Below are 13,510 nucleotides of genomic sequence, written 5' to 3' on the forward strand. Positions count from 1 at the left end.
GTTTTTTTATATTCGTTTGTTTATGTTCATTTAAATTTATTCGCATACGTATTTCCTTTCATTTCACAATAGATTGAAAAAAATACTTAAAAATCATTTAAATTCATGTTTGTTTACGTTTGTTTACGTACCGTTTTAACAAATGAAAAGAAAGTACACAAATAAGCTACATTTCTTTACGAGGGAATACAAATAGAAAAATTATGTACATTTAGTTGTTAGTGTTCGTTAATTTGTTCAATTAAAGTTAAACGAACGAACATGAACGTACTTTCATTTATGTTAGTTTGATTGTTTGTATACCTAATCATATATATTAAAACAAGTCCAGTTAGCCATGATTTTGCTCTATATATTAAAAGGGGTAAACTACATAATCGATCACTTCCGTTTAAATTTTTTATATTTTTCGTCATTGAATTAAAAAAAATAATATTTTATCACTTTCGTTTTTATTTAATTAAGATGTGGTTACTGATGATTAACTGTCATTAGACTTTTTAACGGATCGTTGTCATGAAACAATGAATATATAAAATTAAAAAGGATAAACTACACTAATGATAACTAATATTTGAATAAGTATTCATTTTTTCACTGAAGTTTCAAAAGTAACAAATTGATCGAGATTATTTTACAGTAAATGTCCGAGAATAATTCAAATCGATATGGAACCCGACGGACACAAAAGGAAGCAGTCGAAGAATTTTCATTGAGTTTTGCTTTTAATAAGAGAAAAATGAAAAGTAAAGAAAAGAAAAGGAGGTTATATGGATTTCATGGGAAGGTTGAATGGGTGAAAGTTATGGTAAGAAGCAATGCTGAAGTCTTTTCCGGAGAACAAAAGCTGCAATGAGGAAAGCTGTGAAGATGGTTATTGCGACTCTGGTGTTAGTGAAAATGCAATCGAATTTGCTCCATTTCAGGATTCTGTTTCCGATCATCAAAAAGAAAATATCAGACGCTATTGTGTCGTTGGCTGTTCAAAGAATTTCCGATTTACTCATCAATGAAGCACTTTTCCTGAAAGATGTGAAAGAACAAGTTGAGAGTCTCAAGGACAAACTAAAGCGTATGCAGTGTTTCTTGGAGAACGTTGACTGTCAGCCGGAACAAGACAAGCGTCTCCGTAATCGGGTGTCAGAAATCAGAGATCTTGCTTACGATGCTGAAGATGTCATCGACTCATTCATTCTTGAACGTGCACACCAAGGTGGCTTTCTTAAAGCTGCCCATCAGGGAGGTTTTCATGGAGTTGTCAAGAGATTCACCAAGCCTTCTCATCTACACAAAATCGGAGTGCATACCCAAGCAATCGAAACCAAGCTTAAAAGCATTTGCGATACTCTTCCAGCCTTTGAGATACCTGGGGATGCAGCAGACTCTGGCTCTATTTCCACTTTCCAGTATGCAGCAGCGATTAAGAAGAACATTCTCGCATGTTGAGGAAGAGGATGCCGTTAGCTTTAAGGTTAGCTCCAAAGATGTCGTGGTCCAGTTGATGAAAGAAGACGGAATCCATGCCGTCGTCTCAATAGTTGGCATGGGGGGGCATCGGAAAGACTACTCTTGCCAGAAAAGTATACAATCACGTTGATGTAAAGCGGCGTTTTGATTGCATGGCTTGGGTTTCTATATCTCAACAATATAACCCTAGAGAAGTTTTGCATGATCTCCTGATGAAGATTCAACCTGGTGGAGAATCAATTGACGAATTAAAATCAGATGATTAGAAGGCTTTCAGATGTTTTGAAAGAAAAGCGATACTTGGTGGTCTTCGATGATGTTTGGATAAGTGAGCATTGGGATATTTTGAAACCTGCTTTTCCACTAGGAAAGAAAGGAAGCAAAATTTTATTCACAGCACGCAACAAGGATGTGGCTTTATATGCGGATCCTTGCAACACTCCAATAGAGCTTCCATTTCTTACTGATGATGAAAGTTAGAAGCTTTTTATGAGAAAAGCATTCCCACGAAACAAGACTGATTCTCATGCTTGCCCCAAAGCATTTGAGAAGCTCGGAAGAGAAATGGTGAAAAAATGTGGAGGTCTACCTCTAGCAATAGTTGTGTTGGGAGGCTTGCTAGCAACTAAACAGACAGGGCCAATGGGAGATGGTTCAATGAAACATCTTCCAAGGACACTTGAAAGGGTTCCAACAACAAGGCTATCAATATGGTGCGGTGAATGAAATATTGACTTTAAGTTACAATGATTTGCCTTATCATTTAAAACCATGTTTTCTATATCTTGGTCATCTTCCAGAAGATTGGGAGATATCAAAGAAGGAACTCATTCGATTATGGATCGCTGAAGGCTTCATCTCACCATCACTGAAAAGCCGGGTTATGTTGATGGAGGATGTGGGCGAACAATTCTTGGAAGAGCTTATGAATAGAAGTTTGGTTCAAGTTGTCAGGCGAGATTATACAGGGACTAATGTGAAAACATGTCGGATACATGACCTTTTGAGGGATTTGTTTATAGAGAAAGCCAGAGATGAGAAGTTCTTGGAAATTGTTCAGCCACTGTTGACTGGATCTGACCTGAAACTGACAGAACCTATGCTACGAAGAATTGCTATTCATCCTAGTAAAAGGTATGACTGTTTGAAGGGAAAACACCCGAATTTACGTTCTTTGTTGTTGTTTCAAAATGAGGAATTGATAGAACTGCACATTTTAGAATGCAAAAGTTTCAATTTTTTAAGGGTGTTGACTATTGTAGAAAAGTATGGTGAGAAGTGGCATGTGTCAAGTGAAATTGGTAATATCCGTCGTTTGAGGTATTTGAAGCTATACGGTAAAGAAATAATCTTGCCCAGGGCTATTGGAAGCTTGAAGAGTTTACACACTTTATACCTCCAATATATTGGGAGCTTGGTAATTCCTGATGTCGTATCCATGTTGGAACGCTCGAGGCATTTTGTATTGTGTAGTCCGGACATTACGGGAGATAAACTATATTCCGACCAAGGTATTTTCCAAAAAGTATTGAAACTTTAAAATACATAGCTGTGGATGAGAAGTTTATTGAATTCAGTAAGACGGTGGTAGGATTGAGTAATCTTCGTAGTTTAGAAATGAGATTTAAGAGAGCAGAAGATGTGAAACCTATCCTAATGTCGCCGAGGGAATTGCAACGCCTTGCATCGTTGTACATGCAGTTTCAATGGGGTCAACCCCATTGTATCCAGACTTGGAACCCCTTTCTCAGTGTCATACCCTCTCCAAACTAACATTAAAAGCTAAGGTAAAAGAAGATCTTGAAGGGAGCCAACATGTTTTGAAATTTCTTCCGCCAAACATTGTCAAGTTAACTCTGTGGGGGTGTGAGATGGAACATGATACCATGGGTGTAATGGAAAAGCTACCTTGTTTGAGGATTCTTAGCTTTGTCTCTGAAGCATATAAGGGGAGTAAAATGATTTGTTCAGCCAATGGATTTCCTCAAACCGATTCTCTTGAAATATATAATTAATATCATCTCCGGAGTATATGTTTGGGGTGGAATCCAGTCTTGAAGATGATTCCGGAAGGTCTGAGGCATATTACTACTCTTCAAGAACTGAAATTAATAGAAATGGAGAGTTCATTGGAAGAGAGGATTAAAGGGATAGATGGAAGAGGAGAAGAAGATTTCTACAGAGTGTGCCACATTCCCCACATCCAAATGTTAGTTATTTATCCATTTATATATTTCTAAACTAAAGTATTAATATCATTTTATTAACGTTATATACTTCTTAAATGAAGGTCCATCTAATCGGCACTGAGATGCACTTCGCCATGATTTTCCTATGCTTAATCTCTTTAATCAATCAAATGGAAATACTTGGTAACCCATTCAGCTCAATCAAATGGAAATACTTGGTAACCCATTCAGCTCAATCAAATGGAAATACTTGGTAACCCATTCAGCTCAATCAATTTGATGCGTGAATGGCTTCATTTGTAACGATTTAAATATGGACTATTATCTCATACACTTGCTGTGGAAAAAATATATTTCACAAGCGGGCGGGATTGTATTAATATCACCTGTCCTATTAGGGTTTAGGGTTTAGTATTTTCAATTTAGAGTATAAGATCATTCAAATATATCAGGTGACTTTTAAATAGATAAATTCGTGGAGTTTAAATTTGACACGACCTATGTAACAAATAATTTCATTTAAACATATACTCAAAATGTTATGTCTTTTGATCCTATAGCTTCCCCCCCCCCCTCCCAAGATTTCTAGATACATTGTCAGTGAAAATATAATATTATTAGAAATCTAAAAATGTAAATAAATATGTCACTTGTGAAAGAGCATCAAAGCAAATGAACCCAGGTTGACTATTCGCCTTCAATCTGGTTGCAAATAATACTAAATTTTTTTTTCTCTTCTCTTCTGGAAAATGAAGCATAAAATAGCTATTTTGACTTTCCGCTGAAATAGATCTATTTTGATAAGGCTACACATGTCAAAACGAGGTGATTTCAGGGAACTCTATCTACTACAACCCTGTTTAAAGCTTCATTTTTTTTTTATCAACCCAGAAGCATTTCTGTACTAGTTTAAGAAATATAAAAATATTATTCTCAGCCCCACATTTGTTAGCAGTTTTATTCTTAGCCTCCCGATGAAACAGAAATCATAATAAAACGAAACAGCAAGATGATCAGAACAGGCATTCACAAACCTCACACGGTAATGCTGTTTAATCAGCAGCACCTGAAGCAATTGACGAAGCTGCTGATTTTCTTTCCGGAGAGACTGAATTTCTTCCATCAGTTTAGCTTGGTTTTGTCCAATGATTTCCACAAATTAGAGATGAGGAATATGTACGTGAAAGCCAAAGCAATATCAAAGAATGATAGACAAATACCTCCCGCATGTGGAATTAGAACTTCATTGCAAATGGCTAGATCTAATTGGTGTTTCAAAAGAAGAAGATAGATTGAGGGTGCTTGAGAGGTTGATCCACTACTAGTAGTAACACAATATACTTCTGCAGGACCTGAATGGCCGAGAACCAGATACTGCTGTTGATAACGAATGGCTTGATGATGTCACAGATGGAAGTGGATAGGGCATAAGAACTGAATCCTCCATTGCACCTCCCAAAACAGCTCTCATAACTGCAACCACTCTCGTTAACGACGCCTGGTTTTGATCTTTGCCAGCTTAAACATGAAACAGAATTTGGTTATATATACTTGATTTTTCCCATTCTCGATTTTCAACTAATTTTTAATGATAACAGAATTTGATTTCTATGACATTGAGTTCAATAAGAATATCAAAGTTAATTATTTAAATTCTTACCAAAATTAATTTCAAACTAATTACTTGTAATAATATAATTCACTTTCATGATAGTTAAGTGCCACAAAAATTTCAAAATTATTTTTAAATTTTTTTATTTAACTCGATTATCATGAATAATTAACTTAAAATCTATCAAGGTAAAAACCAAGTTAGAAAATCCAATTTTAAATTTTTTATTTAACTCCGCTATTATACAAGTCGAATTCTATTGTCGTGAATAATTAACATGATAAAAGTTGAACCAAGTAATTATTACACAATCAAGGACTTCAAAAAGTATTCTTGCCCAGTAGTCTATACCAACACGATATAACAAGAGTAGACTACCTAAAACTATCACAGGAGTCGACTTCGCCCTCAATTGAAACGAGACTTATTTTAAGCAATAAAAGCATTGGCTGTGAACTAAATCTCCCAATATCGACCTGAATCTTTAAGTTCCTATGAAAGAAATACACAATTTGCAATAAGGTACTCGAACAACGGCTCGGGTCATTTTCTCCTACCCTGTTTTTTCAGGGTCACCTTGCGGATTCATGATGCTACCACATAAGCATTACTCATTATCATGGACCAAAGAAATGATGAATCTTTAAGCACTAGGCACTTGATTGCAGCTAATCATCTCATAATATTTGATTGCACCAAATTATATATCCATACAAACAACTCAATCAGAGAACAGTGACAAATACAAAAAAAATCCTTTTTGCGGAAGAACATGGCCTTTTTTTTAATGTTCCAACAACTCAGAGCACCCTATTTGCTGTCAGACCAGATATATCTATACATGCACCGCAGATTAACTGCTATAAGGAAAAAGATCAAACGTTGGAGTGGAAGATAGAAGAGAAGAATAAGAGAAATACAGAGTTGCATCATGTGCTACTCGAAAGCATCTCTTACATCTACTCTATCAAAAGTTCGGGATCCTGCGATATTCAGTTTCAACCATTTTTGGAGAGTGACAAGGATAACTACATTAGAGAAAAAGGGAAACAATAAATCATAAAAGCTGTATCGATAGTCATTATGACGTTTAACTGGATGAATAACAAAGACTGGTAACAGAAAATGGGAACATAATTAACGATTATAATAAGCATCATATGAATTTAAAGAGAAAAAAGATCCATTTTTCAAGTGTTGCATTCTGATAATAACAAAAAAAAAAAACACATTACCAATCACCAATATTCTCACAACGGAGAGAAAAGGAGGAAATTGAAGGAGAAGAAAGCAGGCAATCGAGTAATTGGATACCAAGGATAGGGGGGCTGATCACTAAATTATACCATAGAAAGAAAACCACTCCCTTTTTGTCTTTCGAATATTCTCTAATTTGATGTGATCCAGAGAATCATAAAGCATGAATCTTAAAAGACAGATTGATCAAATAATAAGGTATTTCTTTAGTTTCTAAACTAGGACCATTAGAAAAATGAGCATTTCAAGATTGGTTTGACAAAAACAGCTTTATGATAACGATGATTTGATATTATTTCCACCTAAAAGTTTATGGTTACAATTATTAATTAACATCATAAACATATTCAAACTGCATGAGATACCTGAAAATGCTAAAAACTTCTAAAAGTATATCCAGAGAGAAGTAACAACCACTAAAGAAGAGAATATCACGTGCACTTCTTACTCACAGCACATTGTTGCCATGGTTTATCAGCATAACAGACAATAATACAAACATTAAAAACAATGTCAGAGGAAGTCCTTAACTTGATTTATTCCTACACTCAACCACATAACTGCAATATACTTTATTTAAATTTTATAAATACATAATGAAAAATTTAGTTCTCAAAGTTCACACCTTTCGTCAATTAGGCTCTGATTTTTTTAAGCTAAATTTGGCCCTCAACCCTTCCTTCTCTTAGTTAAATTGTTGTGATTTTAATGGAAATGAGGATTAGACCGTTATTTTTTTCACAGAACTAATGTAAAAACCCCGTGGCAGTCCACATTCATTTCATTGCTGTAGCAAGAAATTTTAAAATTATAAAAAATATATATTTTTTTAAAAAAATAACAGTTCAATTAGCATTTTCGTCAAAAACACAGAAATTTGACTAAAAAAGAAAGGTTGAAGAGAAGAACCAGGGTCAAATTGACAAAAAGTGTAAACATTGAGAGCTAAATTTATTATTTTGCCTTCTAAAAATAAACAAACACAGGCAGTCAGCAGCAAAAAGGAAAAGAAAAATCAAAATCAATAAAAAATTAAAATAAAATAAAAAACCAACTTTATTTAGCTAACCTTCGTGAAGACTTGCAAGACATTATATGTTGATAGCTGCAACCGTTACATTTTAGTGGACATGAACTTCGCTTTTTTCTCTGCTGGCTTGAGAATCTGGAAAGAACACATCAGATTTTCATCGGCACTCATCATTGCGCCAGCATTATCAAATTCGCCGCAATAGTTGGGTGCTGAAAATATTGTAACAAGTTGCCTATCAGCAAAGAATTCATAACCATCCTCCACAACCTACACAAAAATAACCAGTTCAGCATCAAAATAGAACAGCATTAAACAGATGAGTGGGAAAGCCTTGTTAAGTCAACAACCTGATGAGCGCGGCAAACAAGATCTAAATCCTGCTTCGCCAAGAATTCAGACACCTTGTCCGGACCAAACGTGTATGAAACTCCTCTGTCATTCATTCCCCATCCTTTAACATCTCGATCAGGGTCAGACCAGAGCAAATCACACAGCAAACCGGTGTCGGGAATTGCAGTTGGACGAGATAAGTTTCGAATTTGATCCAGGTTTGTCAAGTCAGGGGAAAGACCGCCATGCATACACAATATTTTGTCGTCTATAAGAGCAGCCACGGGAAGGCAGTTAAAACAATCAGTAAAGCTTTTCCAAAGTCTCACATTAAACCGTCGTTTGCATTCATCATAAAATCCATATATCCGATTAATAGATGCACATTCATGGTTTCCTCGCAAAAGAAAAAAGTTCTCCGGATACTTAATCTTATAAGCAAGTAAAAGACATATAGTTTCCAAACTCTGCTTGCCACGATCCACATAGTCGCCTAGAAATAGGTAATTGGCATGAGGTGGAAAGCCACCGTACTCAAACAGCCTTAATAAATCACTATATTGCCCATGTATGTCACCTAGAAACACAAACAAAAAATTTATAGTGAGAAACAACAATATACAGGAAAATGATGGTAGTAGTGTTGTCAAGGACACAAGGCATGCTCTAGGAGCTAGAACCGTTATATTGCCTCAGGCACAAAAAAATAGCACTATGCTCGGTGAAGTAAAGCGCAATACATATATCCATAAGTTTTTGCAAGTTTGTGTTTATGTGAGAGTTAATATATATATACATGGGTACACACACACACGTGAGTTTTTGTAAGTTTGTGTGTGTACATGTATGTGGATATATAAAAAAACTTAAGATATATAATAAACTCTAAAGTAAGGTCTAGTTTATCTATGAAACATGCAATTTTTTATTGTGTCAATATGAATGATTTCATTATGGTCAATGTTTGTTGTTGAATGTTCAAATATTGAGAAGTACAGAGTCTGATATTATCCCTTTCTTATTATTAAAGGTATACCGAATTAAAAAAAAAAAGTGAAATAAAATAAGAGAAATCCAATTGGCGATCGAGTGGGCTTCTTTTCACGCCTATTGCTCTAACAAAAAAGAAGGCCTAGGTGTGCGCCCGATGAAATAGGCCTCCCCTGAAAGGATCTGGGGCACTTTTTTTGTATAATGCTAAGGTACAGGCGCGATTTAGAACAATCCCATTTAAATGATATCTCCATTTTGATTCAATCGAGTTTACAATCATATTTGCAGACGCCATATGCAGACTATATGATTCCAAATGCTTCATATACATTTTTCTACAGCTTTCAGTAATCAAACTGTTAAAAGAAAAAAACAAAAACCCAATTTCCTCCACCTTTCCACCTCAAAAAAGGAGGTAAATTAGGCTTTAAAAAAAGGTGAAATTCACCTCTATCTGGTTCAGAAATCTAAACTATTTAAACCCCATTAAAAAAAATAGAAGAATCAAACCCCATTAAAAAAATAGAAGAATCCTATTCCATGAACACTATATATTCAACACTTATATAAAAAAAGAAGCAACCTTTACCAATCTAGCACAACCTATTTCTTTACATAAAATAAAATTCATCAGCTTTCCTTCAAAACACACAAAATATATTCTAATAACAAACACCAACGAAACATAAAACTCAAACTTTATTCACAAAAAATAAAAATTCAACCCGCCAAAAAATTACCACAAATTTTGATGGGTGCTTCGAGTTCAAGCAAATTGGGCTGTTGAGAGAATATGTCTTTCGAAGCAACACAAAGCTGTTTGATCTCAGATTCAGATAACTGCACTTGTTTCCCTGGCCTGGCTGACCGGACTTCCGTCAGCCGTCTGATTATATCGTCTAGCAGCGCCGGGTCTATCCCTTGCGCCGCCGCCATTAGATCCTCCTCCTCCTCGTTCAACGGCTCCGGATTAAAACCCTAAGAGAGAAGCGAAACGGAACAGGTAAAGGACCCGCTTTTTGTTAGGGAGAGCAGAGTTAGGGTGGGGGGAATGGAAAAGAAAAGATATCTTTCTGGTTTCCTTCTTTTTCAAAGGAACAGTACTAAAATGACGCCGTTTTTTGGAGAGTTGTTGTTAATTAGACCTTTGGCGATTGGGCCGGTTCATTTCTTGCGACGTAGGCTTCGGTTCAAATTTTTTCGTATAATAAACATTAGGTCAACGTTGATATTACTTAAAATGAAAATGAAAACATATTTTGAAACACATTTGGACACTTCGATTGATTAGGAATGATTTTGTGTTCATTTAGAAGGATTTGTGGTGTTTGATGTTGAAGTAGGTCGTGGGCAACAAGGGGTAATGATGGAGACAAGATGAGCTAATTAGTTGATTGTGAAGTATGTTGTTAAGACAGTGGCTCGTTTCGAGCACCAATAAAAGTCAATGGACTGAATTCTTCTTCAAATTTGGGTAAAATGAATATCAAATGTGAGACATTAGATAATGTTATAAGATAACGACATGCATAATGATCGTCTAATCAAATAGTCATTATGATTTTATGTGGAAATTTTTTTAGGAAAAATTACGGACAGAGGAGGATAAAATTCACTAATGTCAAGAGAATTCTAATCTCTAACATAATCATTATATATATTTATAGGGATAAATATTTGATTACAAATGAAACTAATTAGAGTAGAAATCTACTTTAATAAAGTTCTCTACTTTTAATTAAACTAGGTTTATTATTTTCTCAAATTAATTTGTGTCGTTTTGAATTCGAGTCAAACTTTAACAAATCTTCACCTTGACACGAATTCTGAAAAGTTTGAAGGTTTCAAGACAAAATACTCAAATTCGATGAGACACCAAAACTCAACAAAAACAATTCTATGTTCTCTACTTCTTCCTCGAAACCCTTGGTATTCTTCATTAATGAATGTCAACTGAATCCAAAGCTTTCCCAAACTTGGATTTTATATGATCACGGTTGTTTTGTTCAGCACATAATCCTCTTTACCATGAAGGAAAAAATAATTGTTCATCTTCTATAATTGTTGAACCGTACAAAATATAAAATTTGACAGTTTTTCTCTGCACTTTCATCAGAATAAGAGAGCTCTTAGAAATTTTCTTACCTCTACCTTCCACGGTGTAATCAAGTGTTGCGATTCAACAGCGGAATTTTATAATTCAAAGATGTCATTATCGTGATCGAGTCAAATAACTCGAACGCTCTTATACCAATTGACATTGAACGCTCATATCCTTGATATTTATGGTGCTCGAACCTGAGACCCTAAAGAATAACAATAATTCATTTATCATCGAGGTTACTTGGTTCGTGCACCTAAAACAACTTTTAAATGTGGTTTTAAATTTATATGCTTTTGACTTGGAATCTAGCCATGTTTTTATAAAATTTTAATTTAAGTCATCTTTTTAGCTTAACTTCGATCTATTCAAATTTCATTTCACTTGACATAATTTAAAAAATAAAGTTAAGATAATAAAATACAATTCGTTAATTTACTACTTCAAAAAAAAATTATTTGATTCGACCAACATTCGCACCCGATTTTAGGGGTAAGCTAAATTGTTCTTTGAATGTCCTTTTAAGTTGAAGATGATGATCTTTGAAAACAATCAAAAAGTTGTCTTTTGAAGAGCTACTTGGCTGATGTTTGTCTTCTTTGAGACATGTTTGAGACATCACCAGCTAATGTGTAAGACAGAATTGAAACAAATTTCATAAGCAATCTGCGTGTTCTATGTTCTTTCTATATAGAAAAGGTGTTCTGAGGATAATGATATGAGTGGATAGGAAGACTGGAATAAAGCAGATGAACCACACAGGAATGAGAAACTGACAACTAAAGAGCTAAAAAACAGAAGAGACCTATTAACATAGACCTATATGGCTCTTTAAAGTATTTTCCTTTTAAATCTTTGTTGATAAATAGAATTGTAAATGAATATAGTATACGATAAACTACTCATGAATTGTTTATATATTATTTGATTAATTATTAAATTAAATAATTAAGTATAAACGAACGAGTTTGAATATGTTATAGTCATAAGCAACCTAATTTATTAGTTTGTTTATTTAAATTTGATATTTTCATATAGAAATACTTGAAATTTTTATATTTATTTTTATTTATTTATAACATAGTTATTAAAACTAGAATTATGTTTATTTATGATTTGTTTGTTTATGGTTTACAAATAGATTTTTAATTAATTACAAATAAATTCAATTATATTTTCATGAATATATTTATGAATATTGTTGTTTAAGTAAATTGTTCACAAACATATTCGTTTAGTATTCACATACTTGTTAAATAAACATGTTTATAAACACTAAACGAATATTAAACAAGCGAACATAAATACACATAATTGTTACATAAACAAAAGGGAACACAATTATGACTTCTTAAGAACATGAACAAACTTAAAAACAAACAAATAAACATAAATAAAAATTTATTTGTTCAAATTCGATTAATTTAAAACTCTATTAAAAAAATCTTGTCGATGGGCTATGTCATCTTTATTTATAGCCTATATTTATATTCTACACGTATTCTTTGTTCGTTTTTTTCATTTTTTTGGATAAATTTAAAGTGAATATAAGATAGTATATGTTCAAAAACTTTCAATTCTTTGATAATAATGCTCATGCTTTGATATACGCGTTATTTTAACCCCCGAGACCTCAAGAGATAACAACAAATCTCTTAGTCATTGAAGTCGCTTGATTCGTGCCTATTCGTTTCTCATCTTTAATGCTAACGGACGAAGTTCAAATTGTACAAAAAGGACACCGACCTTCCATATTGTATCAAACCAAATGATGCAAAATCTTTTTTTCTGACTCAAATCGAATATATTCTTATTTATTACTTTAATAACGTAAAATATTAGCACTATTAACCAAAGCAAATGAATCCTCATAGCTTCTCAAATGTCAAATGAGCAAATGAAAACGATAGCTAAATTATGCCACTTTAATGGCTACAGCAAAGGTTCATTGTTAAATTAACAAAAGAAGTTAAAATCCCTATATCTGTTGAAGAATTCCATTTGTTTTTTCTATAGTGGCAAACATAGGAAACGAGGTCCAAGAATTCCAAGCAATTAAAAATCTTAATCATAATATAAGATTATACATGAACTAAATCTTAGTTGAACTGATATTGTTGTTGCAATATATTAGAGGTTGTGGATTTATATCGACTTAAGTATCTGTTTAAAATATTTCTTAGTTATTGACAATGTACATACACTCGCAAACACAAGTGTATGAACCCATGACCTTTAGGAAAAACAATACTCACTTTAACCACCGAGGCTACTTAATGGGTTCTTCTATTATATAGTTTAATGGACTATGTGATAACAAAGGCATAATACAAGGATCAATTTGAAGGAAAAAACTAAAGTTATCTCTAATAATGATTAATTTAATAATGAACCCATCTCCATTTCCCAAAAATGTCAAAGCAAAATCCTCACTATTTCCCCATCAAAAGCAACGGCTCATAAAATTTTGGAACAAACATTGGAAATAATGATTATCTTAATGTTTTAATCATAGGCCACCCCCTATT

General features: G+C 33.7%; 1 protein-coding gene and 1 pseudogene across 1 annotated transcript; one reads left to right on the top strand and one right to left on the bottom strand.

Moving 5' to 3' along the window:
* Positions 1 to 852: 852 nt before the first annotated feature.
* LOC120213440 lies at positions 853 to 3,767 on the top strand (annotated as a pseudogene).
* A 3,834-nt stretch (positions 3,768 to 7,601) lies between these two features.
* LOC120213328 (serine/threonine-protein phosphatase PP1 isozyme 4-like) lies at positions 7,602 to 9,921 on the bottom strand. The gene is made up of 3 exons (XM_039211510.1): positions 9,622 to 9,921; positions 7,906 to 8,465; positions 7,602 to 7,825 (listed from the first exon to the last, which is right to left on the bottom strand). The coding sequence occupies exons 1-3, from the start codon at positions 9,815 to 9,817 to the stop codon at positions 7,640 to 7,642; spliced, it is 942 nt and encodes a 313-aa protein (XP_039067441.1). The 5' UTR covers positions 9,818 to 9,921; the 3' UTR covers positions 7,602 to 7,639.
* Positions 9,922 to 13,510: the final 3,589 nt, after the last annotated feature.

This window comes from Hibiscus syriacus, unplaced genomic scaffold (assembly GCF_006381635.1).
Source record: "Hibiscus syriacus cultivar Baekdansim isolate YM2019G1 unplaced genomic scaffold, ASM638163v2 tig00110020_pilon, whole genome shotgun sequence".
NCBI lineage: Eukaryota > Viridiplantae > Streptophyta > Magnoliopsida > Malvales > Malvaceae > Hibiscus > Hibiscus syriacus.